This window comes from Diorhabda carinulata, chromosome 8 (genome assembly GCF_026250575.1).
Source record: "Diorhabda carinulata isolate Delta chromosome 8, icDioCari1.1, whole genome shotgun sequence".
In the NCBI taxonomy this organism is placed as follows: domain Eukaryota; kingdom Metazoa; phylum Arthropoda; class Insecta; order Coleoptera; family Chrysomelidae; genus Diorhabda; species Diorhabda carinulata.
In genome coordinates this window covers 9255822-9276618 of record NC_079467.1, presented here as the reverse complement: position 1 = coordinate 9276618, position 20797 = coordinate 9255822, and the positions used below count along the sequence as shown (strand labels likewise).

At 32.5% G+C, this 20797-nt stretch overlaps 1 protein-coding gene across 1 annotated transcript in view; it reads right to left on the bottom strand.

Moving 5' to 3' along the window:
- Positions 1-8222: 8222 nt before the first annotated feature.
- The window catches only part of LOC130897066 (uncharacterized), a 33617-nt gene continuing 21042 nt past the window's right edge, over positions 8223-20797 (bottom strand). The window contains exons 3-5 of the mRNA XM_057805634.1: positions 17675-17960; positions 11680-11791; positions 8223-8506 (exon numbers count right to left, since the gene is read on the bottom strand). Coding sequence (XP_057661617.1) covers positions 8288-8506; positions 11680-11791; positions 17675-17960 — 617 coding nt within the window. The 3' untranslated portion in view covers positions 8223-8287. The remainder of the gene's footprint in view (positions 8507-11679; positions 11792-17674; positions 17961-20797) is intronic.

The following is a 20797-nucleotide window of genomic DNA, read 5'->3' as shown; positions in this document are numbered from 1 at the left end:
TTATATAACAAATAATCACTTCTTTTCAATTTTTTAGAAATGGATGGAAATAAGTGTGTTTATTTGAAGTGTGGACTAAGTAAGAGATCAGATCCTACAATTAAAATGTACCGATTTCCTGTGAATGACTTTACCAGATGTCAAAAACGGAATATATACTCGGGAGTTATTCTCCCTAATAAGACAATTATTTTTCATAAAGAAATAAAAAATAGTGAATGTGATTAAATGATTGTTTACAAATGTTCAAGACTAAACATAAGTAGGTATTTAATTATCGTCAAATAAAAGATGATTCGTCCAATAGTTTTTTCTGATAATGAGTTTATTTGTATTATGGTCGCATTGCATATTATACGAGTTCAATAATTTACTGCAAATTCCAAATCCATTCAATCTTATAAACTTATCAAAAGTACTTGAATCATACCTAAATTTAAAGTTAGAAGCCATCTTTATAGTAAAGACAAACAGAATAGAATAAAACATTTTTGAAAATATACATAACTAACCGAATACAAATGACTGAACTTTAATATTTCACAAAAATTGAAATAGTATTTTTTTTTATTTTTTAATGTTTATGAACTCAGCACATAATAATAAGGTAATGTGTCTGTGTGTTTATATTTGGAAATTATCCTGTCAATAAGGAAAAAACTTCACCTGTTCAAATGTATATGTTTTTTTTATCACATATTATACTATGGTTATAATACTATATTCTATGCCATAACATATTGACAAAATAGTAAAATTAGAGAGAAAATTATAATTTCCTCCATTCTTAAGTTATACATGAAAATTATGCTTCTGTTTTATCCAGCATAGAATGTTTCAATGAAATAATATCAAATACTAGTTTTATTTGAATACAAATTTACTATAGATATGTACCAACAAATCTTCGATACGACGTTTCGTGCCTTCACGAGGCAACATATAGGTTTTTAATGAGGATATGCTTATTTATTATAATTATAAGTCAATTTAAGCGATATAGCACACTTTTATCTCGAATAACTAACATCACTAATGATTATTCTTACAAACATTTCTGTCTTAGATACTCGTTTTGATTTTGTCAAAAAATGTACTGAGAGCTTTACTTTAAACATTATCTTCCGTTTTCTATATAAAAAAGGACTTTTTTAATCAATGTAATGCCCCTCCATAATATAATCACTATTTTTGTCCATTGTTCATTTTTGTCCTCGTATCTATTAAGGGTAAGAATATAGTAATATAGTAATGCTATATTTGTGAATAAAACCATTTTGTTAAATTAGTACCAGTAGTAATATAAATATATTTAACTCAACAATGAGCTCAGTTTTAACATTTCTTTATTATTTTGTGGTCAATCCAAAAAGTATAAATAGATAATACAATAAATAATATTTTCGATTATTATAACTTTTATCTCTCCATTGTGAAACCAAGACCGGTCTTGGGTTAGTTGGTACACTTATCAGTAAAGATGAGGCCATTGTATAAATATCTTAACACAATGATAAAACTGACAAAAAAATTTTAGTAGTAGCTGTTAGGACAACTTTCAATACAAAGCCAATGAATATAATGTTTATATTAAAATCAGATTATTTAAATATCTTTGGTATGTATATACTTATTTGCATATTTTTTATTTCTGGTTTTGTTACAATTCTTTTGAATGGTCTTTTTTGTTTGATTTTAAAAACCCTTATTAAAGATAAATATGAGAGTGTTTTTACCGTTGTTGTAAGCATACCAAGAAATTTCAATGATGTGTAGTTGTTTTTGAGTATGGAATTATCTAAACATAATTCGGGAAAATTCTGTCATTCCGACGATGATATAAGATACAATTAGGGAAATTCCAAATAAGGTACTACTAGTCGTTATAGCATTTATGCCCGTTATTGAAATGAAATAAATTTAAAGTTTTTGAACATAAAAAAATACTACTTTACCATAACCATTACAATAAATATGTTTGTTAACATTGATGTTCCTTATTTCAGGTAATGCTGTTTTGGCAAACCTAAGCTAGAAATCACTAAGAAATAAGCTGATCAGCAGCAAACATTTCAGTGAAAATATTAGTCAATCTAAAAGATTGCCTACTACTTCTGTAGCATTCCGCTACAAAAATGATGAAGGTTCAGAAAGTGAATTGGATAGGAAAAATTTGGATGAACAAATAATCCAATTGAATGTTTCCTCACATTCACAAACATATTCAAATAGTGATTTTATTGCCCTGATTCATTCCAGAAATGATGACATGACAGATAGTTCTATCAGTAACCATAAAGATGAAGAGTGGTTGAAAGAGTTACAGAACCAATCATCTTGTTCTATGGAAATTGGAGGTAGGAAGCAGTCATTGCAAGAAGAAAATGAACGGTTGAGAAAGGAACTAACTAACGCTAGGAAAAAAGTCAATAACCTGAATACTCAATTGAGAGCTACAAAAAAAAAGGATTATGAAAACGCAACTCTCTGCGCACGTTTTGGATGGAGAAGGAACTCTCATGAATTTTACAAAATCTCTTGGGAATATGCAATTACAACATAAGATGAAATCCCCATGGTTACTATCTGAAAAGAAAACTGCCCTGTCATTATTTTATAAAGGACGTAAGACATACAGATATTTTCGACAAAAAGGGTTTATTTTGCCAGCAATATCAACAGTGAAATCATGGGTTGCCAATTTCCGTTGCAAACCTGGATTCAATAAAAAAATTTCTATGTACCTTACTTTAAAGGCGGATAGATGCTGCCTTACAAGAAGAAATGTATTCTGATGTTCGTGGAAATGTCTATTAAGATGAATCTTGAGTACAACATGAAAACAGATTTAATTGAGGGTTTCGAAGATCTGGGCGAGTTTGGAAGAAAGCCTTTCACTGCCAGCTCTACTTCTCATGATCAGAGGAATCTATAGCAACTGGAAAATTCCTATTGCCTACTTTGTATCGAATGGTGGTGTCATATGCTTCTTTATGGTGTATAATTACCAAGGCATTGGAAAAACTTAGTGAGACAAAACTAGACACTATAGGCATAGTATGTGATTTATCAACTATCAATCAGAAACTCATAAAGGATTTGGGAGTTAACAAAAAACCAACCTTATTTTTTTCATAATGAGAAAAAATATTATGCTTTTTTTGATGCAATATGTTGAAATGCGTTAGAAATAATTTTTTGAACAATAGTTTCATATTTAATGGGCAGTTCATAAGTTTTTCTGACATTCGAAAAGTTTATGATCTTGATAAAAGGAGCAAAGCAGGAAAAGCCTTATTGAAACTGACTGATAAGCACATGAAAATGAAGGTTAAATTAGCTGCCCAATTGTTGAGTCACAGTGTTTATTCTCCCATAATGACATCTTTGGAAACTGGTGAACTTATTTCAAGTACAGCTAAAAATACGGCTAACTTTGTTCTAACCATGATCAATTTATTTGATAGTACATGTTTACATTCAACAAAACCGTGTAATCGTGTTCTCAGCGAACGAATCCAAAAGTGCTAGCAGCTTTAAGCTCAGGATATGATTTATTGGAAAATCTATATAAAGTTGGAAAAAAGGGAAATTTGACCAGACCTGATAGCTTTGATGGTTTTCTTCTCACCATTAACTCCGTTAAACAATTTGCAAGTGATCAAAAAAATGAAGGTTTCAATTATTTACTCATAGGCACACTAATTCAAGATCCACTTGAAACCCAACAGTGAAAGCATTTCGAGCTGCATTTAAAATAAATATTGTCGCCAATTTCATGAGGCTACTACACATTGTTCGTTAATTAAGTCAAAAATATTATTAAAGTAACAGAACGAATACTTGTATCTCATATCAAATAATGAATGTTTTGTATAATGGCCTGTCCACCGAATTTTAACCTATTTTTTCAAAATATTGCATCATTTTTTTTCAAATAAATTTTTATGGGTAAGTGAGAATGGTCAAGAACTAGAACATATATTTTTTTGATTATTGTAAGTCGCATTAAAGGCGAAATATTTATTAATTAATTATCGGTAGTCTTACTTATTTGAATAATCTAAAAAAATACCAATTTACTCTCTATTGTCACTTACAACCTGATTTTAGACTTATTTCTTTAGTACAATAGACTTGAAAAATTTGGAAAAAGTATATTCTTTTTTAACGAAAATAAAATCAACCTAATTTTACAAGAATAATAGTGTTTATTATTATAAGGTTGGCAACTAAGTACTTTGGCTTTTTACTAATAGAGAGTCTTGCTTTATATTTTGAATAACTTATTGTTAGTGCTGTACTTTGCCGTTCATCACCTGATAGAGAAGCAAATATTACGTGATTTTTATTAAAGCTAATTTTAAATAGAATGCAGAAACGAACATTTTCGGCATATTTTACTTTTGTATTTCCGCAAAGGAAAGATAGCTGCTGCGGTTCACAAACAAATATGTGAAATTTATGGTGCTGATTTCTTAACAGAGCGCACGTGTCAGAATTGGTATAAATATTCCGTTCTGGAGATTTTTCCCTTAGAGCAACATTCTTGTCGGTCTACTGAAATTGATAAAGACAAAATCAAAATCATAATTGAAGAGGATCGTCATATAACTATTCGAAAGGTTGCAAATAGGCTACATATATGTCTTGTGCTAGTAAACAAACTTGAAATTTGGGTACGTCGTGCTCGAAAGAAATTTATTCAACACAAAGAATCAACATTTGCGATATGCACCTTAAACGAAATGAAACCGACACTGGGTCCTGTACAGCAACGTAGTTCGAGAACAATCATGTAGCAAATACGATGAACCAGCACAAACCACACCGAAAACTGAAAAATAACAAAAAAGCTCAGACTGTGAGTTTAGTGGGATTATAAAGGTTTTCAAAGGAACTAAACGATCAATTCTGATGTTTACTGCCCAAAATTAATGAAACTGGAAGAAACAAACAAAGAAAAACGGCCAAAAGTGTCAAATCGGAAATGTTTAGTGATATGCATATGATAATGCAAGGCATCACACATTTTTTGCAACTTGTGGGAAACTATTGGAGCTTGGCTGAGAAGTGATGCCTTATCGCCCATACAGCCCTGATCTTGCACCATCTGATTACCATTTATTTCGAAGTTTGCAGAATTTTTTGAAAACTATTCTTTTATTTTCTACTACAAAACCGGAATTAAGTTGTCGCCAACCAATAATTCTTTAAACCGTCCAAGATCCGTTCCAAATAGGTTCTACGTCATCAGCTTTTCTTGTGTATGAGAGCTGTTGATAAAAATAGAGCAAATACATTCCCCTTGCAATGGATAGTTATTTTATCATGAATAACGATTTTATGCCTGTAATGTTAAAATCTGCGCATAAACCAGGTAAACAGACAGATCGAAATAATTTCATACTCTTTTGAGCTATCAAGTGCTAAAGTTTGAACATTTTTAAGATTTTGTCATGAAATTCAGATCGACTTTATTTTTTCACTTTAAAAAAATATTCAGATTAGATCTCGTACGGACGCCACGCCAATGCAAAAAATGAAAAAAATCAAATCACAAGTATCACAAAACATTATTGTTATAATAATACGTGAAGCTACCCCATAAGATTTGAATATGCTGATTAAAAAAGAAATTATCTATTTAACTCGAAATGATCTTCACAAAAAACCGATTACTTGTAATTGATAAAACAGTATTTATAACAACGACTAATACGACAGGTTGGTAAAACACAACAACGGGGTGTGGATGCTGCTGTAACTTGGCAGACGAAGCTCGATCGGCGCTGGTGACGTAAGTCAATAATTGGGGCGTTGTAAGCAGAAATGAGAGTGGAGTAAAAATATTCCACTTTTGAAAATTTGTTCTAGTGCTATTATGAGTGCTAGGGCCGCGCGGTGATTTACGAGATTTATGTTAAGGCGTGCCCACTCATTTAACATTTAAAACCTTTTACTTTTCTCACCTATTGGTTTTTGAAGTACGGCTGTTCGCACAATAGTCATACATACATTGGTAATTCTCATGAAATCTCGAAATTACCTATATTAAATTAATGAAAAATATGCAAATTATTGCATCGATGCAATCTTTATTTGCTCTGATATTTGTACTATTTATCTTACTAGAAGTGAAAAATATCAGAGTCTCCAGAACAAATGAGTTTTGACGATGTTAGGAGTACTACATTTATATTTGTGCCCCTGTATATCGTTGCGAAGGGCGCATGATCTCTTGTCTGAAAGTCATTACCACATAACTCATCAAACGTCACTTTTATTTAAAATGAAGAAATGACTGTGAGGGAATGACAAAACAAATCATAACCTAAAAAATCTTGAAACATAACCTTTCGTTACCAGCTAGCTTTTCGCTACGTTTTCTACCTCTAAAAACATACTTAACTACGCCATCAAAATGAAAATATTATAATAACTTTTTTCATTTTTCATTATGATAGAATAATTGAATAAAATGTAATCTTTGAAAAATAACAGTGAAATCTTCTTCCAACAATTACTCTAATAAACTTAAAGTTAATGCTGTGAGGGAATGATTATGTTTCATAGGAAAAATATTGAATTAACATTAGACAAGTATTTAATGACTTATTATCCTAAATTCAGAGACATTTTGTTGTATTTACAATAGACAAGTCATAATTTCAAATAGATTTTTTAAAAACTTCTTAATAAACACTTTAGACAATGTTCTAATCTGGATATAGGGACATAGTGAGGGAATGATTTTCAGAGAACTTTGTATTAGCAGCATTTTTAGCCTAGATGAAAAAAAAAACCTCCCAAGTCGGTTAGGTTTATTCTTAATGACTAGATCAGTACATGCTGGATGTACTAATATAGATATAAGCAAAGTCGTATCAATGAGACCCCTTTTCTTTCGATCCCAAGATCTACCCAATAAATTCATCTTACCATACATGCTTTGATACGATAGGATTACTTATGAAAGTGAAAAAATATATTGTAAATGAGTGATGGAAGAATATAGATTGAAACTTAAGTGGTTTAATTTTTTAAAAAAGTAAGGTTCTTCGGTTTTTTACTTTACTGAAGCCCTCTAATAAGGATTTGTAATTAATCTTGCTGATAAATTTGCTTCCATTAAGAGTATTGCTAAACCTGCTTCTTTCTGTGGAAGCTGTACTTATGGGCATAGTCAACATAATTCTTATAGCAATGTCTTACAATAATCCAAAATTTTTGTAATATTCAGTGAAAGCAGTAATCTTATTTGATATATTGTATCACGGCGCCAATCATTGTAATGAAAAAATCAACTTTCAGCGGAATCAATAGGCTCATCCACAGCTTCATCATTGAACATTTTCTTTTTATGAAGTATTTTCTCTAAAAGTCATTGGAATCTTACAACTAATTTCTATGGATTCGTAGGCGTATGCAGTACTTTATTGGAGTTTTTTTTCCCGAAATTTTTGAATCCAGTTACAAATTGTATCGAAATAATAAATGCTACATTTAGCATTTCACTGTAGCATTAGTACTTTCACATCTTGTATTAGACAATGATTTTATGGTTATCTTCAATTTATCCTGTACTAATTACCATCTTCTACTGGATTTTGAAAAAAGCATTTTTCAATGAAAACAAAGAATACTTTAGCGATGAATGATGTCTTGCTAAAATGAGAATCCAATTATGGCAACCACAGGGAGTGAAGCTCTTGAAATGATAGTTTTGTATTATCTATTTCAGGAAAATCTGTATTTTCATTTTTGTTTTGTCATTGTTTACAAAATAATAATTACATGTCACAAACGAATACGCTTTTAAAGAAGACAAATTGTCATGGTACTTTGATACAAAAAAATACTTTTTTTGATATACCATTTAAATCAAACGAATAAACTATCTTATTCTGATTCACGTACTTCTAAAAGTTTTGAAAACTTCTCTTTTTTCCAAAATGTGTTCAATCTCCGCTGTTTTGCATGAAGTATGCGTTTGAAGAAACGTTTTTAAAAGCTAAACTGTGTTGCAAGTCTGTGACGAGTCCCACTATCCTTTATCTATGGTGACGAGTATGGACAATATCTTTTAGGTTTTCTATTTAATTTAAAAATATATTTCAAGTTTGGTTAGGTTTGAGAGGACGAAGCTAATGGATTGTGTACGGCCACTCTTATTGTATTAAATCTTCGTAACGCCCTATAAATGACAACAACTACTAATCTACCAAAAATTATTTAATCATTCAAATCTAAATTACACGTTAATACAATCTCACTAAACATAATATTACAAGGCATATGATAGAGGTGGAATATATTGCAATGCCATGTTGATATAACTGTTGGATTCTTCCAAATCTGTAATTAGTTGTTTCACTTTTTTCAAAATGTCAGCCCTGTTTGTATCTCGATGTTCTATAAGTTTTTTTAAGGTGTATAATAGCTGATATGAAGAAGTGCCAGTGGAAATATCAGCAAGTTCTTTCAACATCCTTTCTGTGTAACCCTGAAAAGATAACGTAATTAAAATTAATAAAATCATTTCTATTGGTGTTTTCATCCATAATACACACATGTGTTGCAATATGTACAAGGTACTAGTAGAATCATAAAAAGTAAAAATGAAATGCCTTTATAAAGATCTCCTTCTTTCTTCCACAATAGGTCTAACGCCTGTTTATCAATCGCTATATTTCTTTATTATGGCAGTAGGTTGTCACTCCATCTTTTTCGTGTTTCAACAGAAACTTATAAATATCAATATTAAATATATTCAATTTTTTGCCAGATCATATTATAAATAGGCAAATGTGACATTTCACCTCGAATTTAAGCTTGTAGAGTGCTTCAACAATTTACAATCTTTTTCATCAGCTGATTATCTCTAATAAGAAATATTCACCTTTTCCGTATAAATTCGATGATATTCCTTATGTTCTTCTTCAAGGACGATGAAATGATTAAAGCACTTTTCAACTTATTGTTCATAAAAATTGCACGAGAATCCTCTCCACCAAATAAAAACGTTATTTCGATAAATCCTGTCTATTTAACCTTTAACCCGTACAACGTAACAGAATCCAGAGAGGACCGACAACTTGCTCTAAGCCGGTGTAATAATGAACTTGTGCGATATTCATCTTTAAACGAGGGTCGCTACGAAAGTTTTGATATAGACAAATAAAAACAAAAATTTATAATTGGATATTGTTTTATTGTTTTTCTCCATTAAGATCAATACACTTTTGCATGCGTTTTAAATAATTATAGAAGCATATTCCGACTCCGATTGAGGTACCTCCAAAACATGTGATTTGCACGCATCTACCACTTCAGGTGTACAAAAAGGTTGACCTCGCAATTAATTTTTGATCTGCGAGAATAAGAAGATATCATTGAGTGCCAAACTAGGACTGTATGGCAGATGACCCATCAATTCAAGTTTTGACTGTTCAAAAAAGTTTTTGTTTGAACTAATATGTGAGAGCTTTCATTGTAATGTAAACCATTCAGAATTGACCGTCCTACGTGGTTCTAATGGAATGATGGCGACATGTCCAGTTATTCCGACAAAACCGGCGACCAATTTTAGTTGGATTTGTCTTGTCTTGAGAGATCCATACAGTCGATTGTTGTTTAGTTTCGATATCATAAGCATAGATCCATGATTGTCGCCTGTCACGATCTTATAAGCGTCTTTTGAAGCACCGCGATTGAATTTTTTCAGCATTTTCTGGTACCAATTGACACGATTGTTAAATTATGCAGTATTCAATGCGAAAAAATCTTTGACAGCCAAAAGTTCACGTAATATTGAATTTATGCATTCGGAATCTCATGGTATGTCACCTGACAATCTTGCAATATCAGTTTACGCACAGCATCGATGTTTTTTGGTACAAATGTTGATTTTGGACGATCTTCACAAAATTTATCCTGTAGCGAAGTGTGACCTTGATTTAATTCGGTAAACCAGCGAAACACGGTGACTCGAGATGGTACTTCATCATCAAAAGTCGGAGCGAGTTGATTAATAAACTGCTGTTGTTTTTGTCCACGTCCAAAGTCATAGGAAAATAGGAAGATGAATGTTTCAAGTAATTGTACAGAACTCGTATGACAACATGTTCTGTCTACGTTCACCATTAAAAATGTCAAATTTTATGATTAGCAATGTCAGATTTGTCATATTCACATAAGTGTTGCCATATCTCAGAACTTAAGTAGCAGCTCTCGTATAATGTTTCATACGTAAAACTATGTCATTGGTTGAATTCATACCTAGAGAGCGTAGAAGCTCTCATTTTGTTAACTTGGCAAGTTCATTTAATTTATAAAGGGTTTTTCTTTTCGGGATTAATGGGAAAAAGTCCGAATCGTATAGTATGAGCCAAAATAATATGGCCAAGGGCAGCTCACGCTCAATGGTTAACAACCCGAAACTTTTACAGGTATAATCAGTACAATCTAAATATAGCAAAAATAATTTTTCAATCGATTTTTTGATAAAAAGGTACTCTTTGTTTAACTCGATAAAATTTATGGTTTAGAAGATATTACATCACTTAAAAAGTCTTCTGCCTTTGTCAAATCCATAAGTACCTTTCAAAAAGCTACGCATAAACTTTTATAACATTAGTCAGAAAAAAGTGACAGCTATTTAAGTGTAGCCTACTTTTGTTATTTCCAAAACAATGGATACAAAACGATTTCGTGTGTTATCATTGTCTCTTGATGAAAAAAAATACTGTACAAGCTCAGCAATGGTTTCAAAAGTGTTATCCGGACTCTGTTCCATCGAAAAGAACCATTTGTTATTGGTTTGCTGAATTTAAACATGGTTGTACAGACACCGATGATGGTGAACGTTCTGGTAGTCCAATTGAGGTAATTATTTCAGAAATCAACGATTTAAAATCTCACAATATTACATTTATACTGAACCTCCTCCTGTGCCCACTGAACAACTGCCAGGTCACACAAGTAAAGAGTGTAAAATACCTAGGCGTACATCTAGACAAGAGACTAACGTGGAAAACACACATATTCAATTAGAGAAAGCAGCTGGGACTTAGACTTCTAGAGCTTTACTGAATAATTGGTAGAAAATAGCAGCTGTACCTATATACAACCTATATAAAACCATTATAAAGCCCATTTGGACATACGAAATACACCTGTGGGGATCTGCTTTCCCTTCAAATCTAGAAATCATACAAATATTCCAAAATATGGTTCTAAGAATTTTAATGCTCCATGGTACGTTCCCAATTCCGCCATAGAAAGAGACCTACATATCCCCACCATTAAAAGTCAAGTATCACACTGTACATACTACGGTAAGAGATATAGTGTGTTATGTAACGTGATAGGTGGAGTGTGTCTCTTAAAACGTTTCACACCGCCAGACCTTTTGACTGAGTTTAATTAACTATCCATGTAGTCAAAACAGAAGAATATAGCTTAAGAGGGGAGATATTTTAATGAAAATATTTCCCACATGTCAAATTTTGTAAAGTCTTATTATTTACTTATTGTTTACATATATTAAACAGATTGTAAATTCTATGAAGGTAGAAAAAATGATTTCTGATTTGGTCAATTGTTGTCTTAACGTTTTCTGTCCACATAACAACCTCAAACCCACATAGTTGACAAAATAATTGGCATTCTACTTACTTGATATTTGCTCAATCCTAACCGTTTCGATTCTTTATTCAACATATCATATAATGATAGAAGAGTAACATAAGCTCTTGTGGGCGGTACTCGCTTTTGCCTAAACTCTGTCCTAAAAATGATGTTTAAATCAATACATGAACAATACGATATGAAAAAACAGGGGCTTGGTTTCTCAGGGCAATAACTCATTCATAATGAAAATATCCAACGGCATCAGACTTTTGATTGCAATTTGCACTACTATAATTAGTTAGAATGGAATAACCTAGGTCTCACTATATTTAAAACTAATCTATAATCAAGATAAAGGGCGATGAAAAAAAAACCTATACGCATTGTTTACAATTTTGCCGAACTTACAACATTGTAGGAAATTTTATTCGAATACGTTTTGGAAGCTGATATATCCATGAATTTGTTTCCATTTCTGAGTCTCATAAAGGGCGCTAGTTACACGGTTTGTACTAAGAATTATTAAACATAACCTTTCCAAGATTGCACCAAAAAGGTTCCCCAGGTAAAACATGATACTATGTACTGTTTTCGGAATAATTTGATTTGACAATTATGAATAACCGTTTCTGTTATAATGTAATGAAATTAACAATTAGTATGCATTATGTGAATTAAAAATTTTTTATCGCGTCACCTTTTTTTGAGACAAGGTCTCTTTTTTGAGACATACTGATAAACAATACTGTCAATGGACAAATCAAAACTTGTACACACATTTTGTGAATCGGTAGAAAGATAAGTCAATCGATAATTCTTTGTATTTGATTAAATTGTAAATTGTGATACAATGTTCACTCAAAAAGCATACATTTTTCTGCGTAAATCGGAGTTCCTGTCATTGTCAGGTCAACAGATAATTTAACAATTAATTTGAGCTTAAATTGCTTTTTCTTTGAATGCGCTTTTGGTCAAAACTGAGTAAACGCGGCACCTAACGTCCATATAGCTTACGAATGCAGCATATAGCAAATGCGTTTTTTCTAAGACCCTAGCCTCTTCTATCGCTTTTACTTGAACCTGAAGGTCTTTCAGCGTAGCTTTCACTTCATCGAACTTTCTTTCAGCGGCATTTTTATTGTATTGTAATTGTAAAAGATATGAAAGTCTCAGGGAGCTAAGTACGGTAAGGTACAAAGGCCAGTAAATATACAACTATTAATTTGTTAAATGTTGCTGCACAAGGATAATCGAAGCACGGAATCTCTTAAATATTTCAATGTAGAAGTCAAGCAAGCATTCTTCAATGATTGTTTGACTTGTCGGAGAATAATACCTTCATAATCAAAGATAATAGTGGACATATTTTGTTTCTGGATCATACGCCAGTTATAGTTCGCTCACCCACGTTTCATATATGGTATTGAACTTCCAGCCTTCTTAATAAACACAAGCTGCTGATCCGCAATTCAACAAATATTTTATTAAACTGAATCACATATTTTTAATTTATAGTTGCATTTATTTTTTGTATATAAGATCGACCAAAAATAACTATTGTACAATGTAATTTTAATTATTAACAAATAGGGTCGTTTTGTTGTCCAAATTAAGTATCATTTTAAAAAGTGATTTTTGTGGCAGTAACCTTTAATTAGCGCAGTCATTAGCTCAGTGAAAGAGCCCTTAGTGATCCTCTCCGTTATTTAACGTTTATCTACTCCAACGAACCTTTGGAACACATTCAAGTTCATCCAAGAAAGGAGAAACAAGCATAAGTGAAAATAAAATTTGAGAAGTATTCATAAGTTAAGAAGAATAAAATAGAAAACTTTAAAGTTAATTTAAAGTACTAGAAGATAAGAAAATAGAAGCGAAAAAATCTTTGGAAAACCGTGTGAAGTTAATCCGGAAGATTTAGGACGAATAAAAAAAAGAAAATAATAATAGTTACAACCAGAATATACTTCAGCATCATTGTTAACCTGTAAGCAATCATAACTTTCCATAACTTTTCTCGACCATTCCAAGCATGCAAACCTACACCGATGAGTATCAGTACCAGAGTTACAACTCAGAAACAAAACGAAGCACCGTAATTTTGGAGACCTTAACACCAACAAAACCCACCAAGATTTGCATCCGAAGAATTACTTATTATCGAATATACCAACAAAAGTTATGATTATGACATAAACGGATTTGAAGATGAAACTACGTACAACGATCCCTTTCTAGGAAAGCAATTCGTCGAGGAGGACCAATAAAAAGTTCCAGGAAAACGCTGAAAACAACGCCGAGGCGTAGTAGAGCTACACTCGTACCAAGATAGAAGAGAACTACCCTACATCTTAAACGCTGCTCTTAAGCCTCTTATAGACAATTGTGCTACCAAATCTTTCTTTAATCACAAAGCTTCAAAGTACTGACCTAATAATATCAAATGATAGGTAATTTCAAATTCCACCTTTTTAAATTCCACAAAACCTTCGATTGTTTAATAGGACTCAATAATCTCATAATACTTCTTAAAACCAAACTCAATTTCCCTGATTCTGAACTCATTACAGACAGTTCCATCCTATCCATTCAATACTACAAAATTAACAATACACAATTTTACTCTATCCAACTCGAACCACAAACCATTACCCAAGTCCGAGTACCCGTTAAAGAAACCCAAGGAACTATCATACTGCCCAAACAATAGATACAAGGAGTCATTCTTAGAGAAAGCTTAACTACAGCAACTAATGGTTTAGCACGGACAGAACTTGTCAATTCTACAGACGAACCGATACAAATAGCTCTGACAGCTCCAGTGAAAAGTTCAGAATTCTATTTACCCGACTTCCATCTACTTACGGCCGAAATTATTCCTTGAGAATACCAGAAGACAGATATCAAACACCTCCTAAGAGTCGATCATCTTAACCCAGAAGAATTGAGCATAAAACAACTGTGTAAAAGAGTTTCAGATATTTTCCACCATCTGGAGTCACCCTTGACTTTCACCAACCAATTCAAACATAACATAAGAACAACAGGTGAAGCTCCCACTTACACCAATCATACCGTTACCTACATTCAAAAAGAAGAGGTACAGAAACAAATAGCATCAATGTTAGAACCAGGAATCAATTGACCTAGTCAATCATCATGGTCTTCACCGATTGGGTGACCCCCAAAAAACGCGATGCCTCTGGAAAAATCAAATGGCGAATAGTAGTAGACTACCTCAGGGTCAACGAAAAAACAAAAGATAATAGATACCCGATTCCAAACATCAATGATATCCTTGATAAACTAGGAAGATGTCAGTATTTCTTTTGATCTCGCTAGCGGGTTCAAGATAGAAATGACAGAGGAAGATATTCCTAAAACTGCATTCAAAATCCTAAACGGTCACTATGAATACCTAAGAATGCAATTAGGACTCAAAAACGCCCCTGCAACATTCCAAAGGATTGCAAGAAGTAATTTGTCTGGTATACATGAACGACATAATTCTCTTCTCCACATCCCTACACTAACATCTTGTCAATGTAGCAAAAGAGCAAGAGACTCAGAGAAACGGGATTCAAAATTCAACTGAATAATTGTGAATTTCTAAATGAAGAAGTTAGCTTCCGAGGTCATATTGTCACTCCAGAAAGAGCTAAACCGAATCCAGACAAAATCAAAGCTATTATGGACTAGCCGATTCCAAAAACGACAAAAGAAATCCAGGATTTGCAAGGATAACGAAACCTTTAATTGCATGTTTAAAGAAGGACGCGAATAAGAACATACACCAGAATTCTTAGAATACGTGAAGACATGTAAGAACCTGTTGACCAACGAATCATTGCTACAATACCCAGACTTCACGAAGCCGTTTAACTTCACTACATACGCCTACTCTCTCAAGGTCCCATCGGCAACGATAAGCCGATCGCATGCGCATCCAGAACTCTGAATAATACATTAATAGAATACTTCACTATCGAGTAATAATTTGGGCTACCCAAGAATTTGCCTACAAAGTTGCATATGAAAAAGGCAAAGCTATTACCATTGTCGACGCCCTTTCTAGAGTTGAGATCAACGCACACAAACTTGAAGAAGAGACAGATAACGAACACCTGGCATTATTATACAAGCACCCAGGTTCCCTCATCGACACAAACATAGATGAAACAGAATTTGTACAAAGGACAAATCATCTAAATCCAGAAGAAATAGAAATAATAATTGTTGAAAGAAGAGGAGAATCAACATTCTCCAGCGAACAGCTTTAGCATGGACCATCTTAAAGCTATAGAAGACTTATTCCAAGAAAAAGCAAGACATACAGCAGAAGAAACTTCCATCTTAGGAATTCCCATCAGCGGTAGACCGATAAATCACTACAACAACCAAGTGATATTCGTTAACCATAGTCCAGTTCCAATTTCCACTGAAATCACTTTTACTAATAAAAAAGGATTTATGCTCAAGTTGGAAGAAACAACCTAAAGGGAGACTTTTTCGAGTTCTTTGGGGACTATCTCGATTCAAAAATGAAATACGCTACATACTTTGAGGTCGATGATTTTTACCCATTTCTCTGCAACATAATAGAAGAAACATTGAAGAGCATAACCAAGTTTTTGAAGATATTGATAACCCCAATAAATATCATAAATCATTATCAACAAGGAACAACCAATCCCTGTGTCATAAACGCAACAAAAACTTAAATTCGAAGACTATACTATTATTGGCCAATCTTAAATAAAGACGTTAAAGAAATAATAAACCTGTGTGATACTTGTCTGACCAACCAAGAAAATATCGCTCTATAACTAAACAAAATCAATACCGACCTAAATAAATTTGTTTTCGACTTCAACCACTATATGGAAGTACGTAACAAACTTGATCAACTCAACTTAACTCTTCTAACCGTTCTACTGCTTCTCACTGATTTAGAAACAAATACAAAATACTTCAGCATTCTGAAAGTTGACAGTTATTACACAAACCACATACTGGTATTAGTTATCCACTTTCCGGTCTTCTATTCAGATCCCTTCTCATATTTCCATCTGTTTGTTTTTTCTATCCCTACTCATAATAAAACTATAATCATCCCACCAGGTCCCTACTTAGCTTCTAATGGAAATTTTTACCATTACATGGAAACACCCTTCGAATCATTTGGTCTGGAAAATCTATGTTCGGAAAACTTCGACTGTGTGAACAAAATACTCAAGCTTACCAACGAAGAAGTCTCTTGCGAATATCTACCCATCTCAATTAACTCCACATTCATGCAAGAGATGTTAGAAGCTCATTAGATAGCCGTTTTTCCTCAAGCTACGATAATTTCCACACAGTGCGATAATTCAAAAATTATGGTACTCCAAGGAACGTACCTAGGATCAAAACCATCTCATACACAGTTACCTAAGATCAAACCTCCAACAATTAATAAAATCCATTTCGACCAGCTCCACCTCCTCACCAACAAAGAAGAACGACTGCTATCAATCACAAAATACCCATCAGTTCACAAAAGACACTTTTCAGGATGACCCAAATTTATATAACTATTACTATCTTTACAATAATAGGATTGTACAAACTCCGAAGACTACAAAGGACTCCGAAAGAGCCGGAAATCCAGCAAGACCACCACCATCACAACCAGTTTTGTTGGTCCCTTACAAAACTTCCCTGAGGGATGGAAAAGTTACAGCCGTCATAACAAACACAAATTGCTGATCCGCAAATCAACAACTATTTTATCAAACTGATGAACTGAATCACAAATTTTTAATTTACAGTTGCATTTATTTTTTGTACATATATAAGATCGCTTAAAAATAACTAATTTAATTATTAATAGTGTCGTTTTGCTGTCCAAATAAAGTATCTTCTTAAAAAGTGACTTTTGTGGCAGTAGAAGACAGTGAAGACTTACACTTCCCATGTAGGGAAAATTTTGACATGGTGATATGAAGGAAGGCTCAATACTTTTGAGAAAAATATCCTATGTATTATTTGTATCACTTACGTGAAAGCTAAATCGTCATATTTCTTTAAAAAGTCTTGTGGGTTTTCTTCAATATTGTTCGGAACATCGTCTTTTTCAACTTCAATTCCAAGCTTATAAGTGTCCAGGAAATTCCTTCCAAAGTATTCAGCAATAGTTGGAAATATTCTATCTACTTCGCCGGTTTCAATGTTTCTAGGATTCCTATTAACATTCTTACTACTATCCAAATCTTGTTTGTATCGATCAAAATAGTTGAGGCCGCTTGGTCTTTGCAGACTTGCGATGTAATCTCTGTAATCATTACCTGAAAATTGAAAAGATTAATCCAGAAATCTCCAAAATAAATTTTTTAAAAGCTAGAAAATGGGTCGAGATCAATTGTAAACAGTAGTTATTATAGTATATGAGGAACTGAGGAAAAAGGAAATTGACAAGTCATAGGCGTGCGGTTAATATTGAAAATAACAGTATTTTAAAACGAATTGGTGGTCAAAAAACTCATTAACTTATCTAAAGCATCTTATTAATAGTTCAAAACAATTGAATACATATTTCTATTGACATAGACTATAAACAGATAAAAAATACCTTCAGCTTAATTCTAGTATGAGTTGTTGTCCTTTTCAATTTGTGGGGAGCAGATCTTTTACGTCGTTTTATTTAGAATCAACATTATTCCTTGCAATTTCATTTCATTCGATATAAGTTCTTTTGGATTCAACTAACAATGATAGGGTTGCCATCGAACTACAACTACGCTTCCAAAACAATCGATATATACTGTTGTTTAAACATGGGGCATTATGTATCTACTTTTCCTTTCTTAAAAGTAGCAATTATTATTTGAAAAACAAATAAAACTTTGCAGTTATAGTCAGTCGCACAACAAATACAATTATAAATCAAGCATATTAGAAACAAAGCACGCGATACGATATCCATCACCTCACAGCATTAGTTCTTATGTGACTTCGGGAGCTAAATGCCGCGAACAAGCAACTAGTGACCGACGATGAGTCAAAATTGTCTCTAGTCGTGTACAGCAGTGGTTCTTAACCTTTTTAAGCCGCGACCCAAATTTGAGAAATATGTTCATGTCGCAACCCAAAAAAAAGTCAAAATATTTTCATTGCCTTGTTTTAGATCGTATTTCTAAAAAATTTTCAATTATACGATGATGATTTTTTTTTTACTTATAACTTTTTTATTTATTTTTCTAATAATTAAGATAAACAAAAATATTCTTCGATCCAAGGAATAATTGATTAATAATCAAGTGTTTTTAGTAATTTTTATTGATCAAATTAAAATATATTTATAACTTTCTGAAAATAATTGACATTTTAACTTATTCCTAAAAAAAGAAGATCTTCATATATTAAGTCTTTCAAATTTTAAATGCAAGTCATACAGTTTTAATCAGAACCTTGTGCTTGAATACATTTTGAAAGATCTTCAAACCTCGTTTGAATGCTTGTCAAGGAGCACCTTATATCTATTTCAGGATTTAACTTGTTCCGGTAATTGTTTTTGATTACACACAGAGTCGAAAAACCAGCCTCACACATATATGTTGTTGAAAAGGGCAATAATACTTTTAGGGCTTCTTTAACAATTATTGGCTTTTCGGTTTTTAATTTTAACCAGAAAGCACATAAACATTCAGTGTTTTTGTAGAAATTGTATCGAAGTGCTTGGTCACTTTGTATTTTTATTAATTGTTCTTGAAATTGATTAATATTAACAAATTCCTTATGCAAATCACTTACATCAAAATTAAATGGCATTCGAACCCAATTATATTTGAAAACATCGTCTGCAGGGAAATATCGATCAAAGTCTGCTATTAGTTTTTCGAAATGATTAATAATAATTTTCTGTATTTCAAAATCTGTGATATCAATATTATTGTCTTCAATAAGTAAATTAAGAGTCAGGAATGAAGCAACTTCAATCTTATTTCTCCATAATTTGAGTTTATTTTTAAAACATGTGATTTTTCAGTTAATTCAATAATAGTATGATTACATCCTTGCATAGACGTATTTAGATTATTTATTTCAAATGAAATATCTGACAAATAAGCAACTTGAGTAATCCACTTCAACTCGGAGAATTTAGATGCTAATGGGTGTTTCTTTGCTCTTAAAAAAATTCGACTTCTGTCCGCAATGATAATACTCTTTGAACAACTTTGCCCCGGGACAGCCATCTACCTTCAGAATAATATAATAAATGTTTGTATTCTGCACCAAATTCGAAGCACAGTTCGCGGAAAATTCTACAGTTAAGAGCTCTTAATTTGATAAAATTAACTACCGCAACAATTTCATCCAAAACGATACAAAATTCGGGTGATAATTTTTTGAAGCAAGATTTTGTCTATGTAACAACCAATGAATCGATATAATTTGTAGATTCATTTGTTTTGATCTTGTCGAAAATCCCATTTGAGATGCTGTCATGGCAGTTGCACCGTCGGTGCAAATACTGAAACACTGATTCAAATTTAATCCTTCTTGTTTAAAAAACGAATCGACCATAAGAAAAATATCTTCACCTCTAGTTGTTGTTGACATTGGTTTGCAAAATAAAATGTCCTCGTGTATATTTGTTAAACCTGGATACCGCACGTAAATCATGGTTTTGTAAGTTTTTCAGTAATATTATGGGGTTTCTGTTGTCTTGCAATATGCCAAGCCACATAAAAAGAAGTGTACCTTGTTTGGCAGAATTTATAAAACCATTACTACTTGGTGCATCCAAACGCTGTCATTTTAAGTGGGCTTCTTTTCTTTCGAAAAAAGTACGAATCTTTTCCCTCAAAGAAAAAATTTTTATGTTTTGCATCAAAATGTCTTTTAAGTTTGTTCAGTTTCATCGATTCATTACTTAATATTTGACTGCACAACACGCATTGCGGCTTGTTCACTCCTCGATCATAAATGGAAGTAAAACCTAATTCTAAAAATGCTTCCTTGTATTCACGTTTTGCCATTATTAGGGTGATTACAATTTTACAATACGCACTGTAGCTTGATCACTCCACTATTAATAATAAGACAAAATTTGTTTCTAAAATGCTTGTATTCACGTTTCACTGTTATTACACGTTTCAGTGTTATTCACAACATAATACGC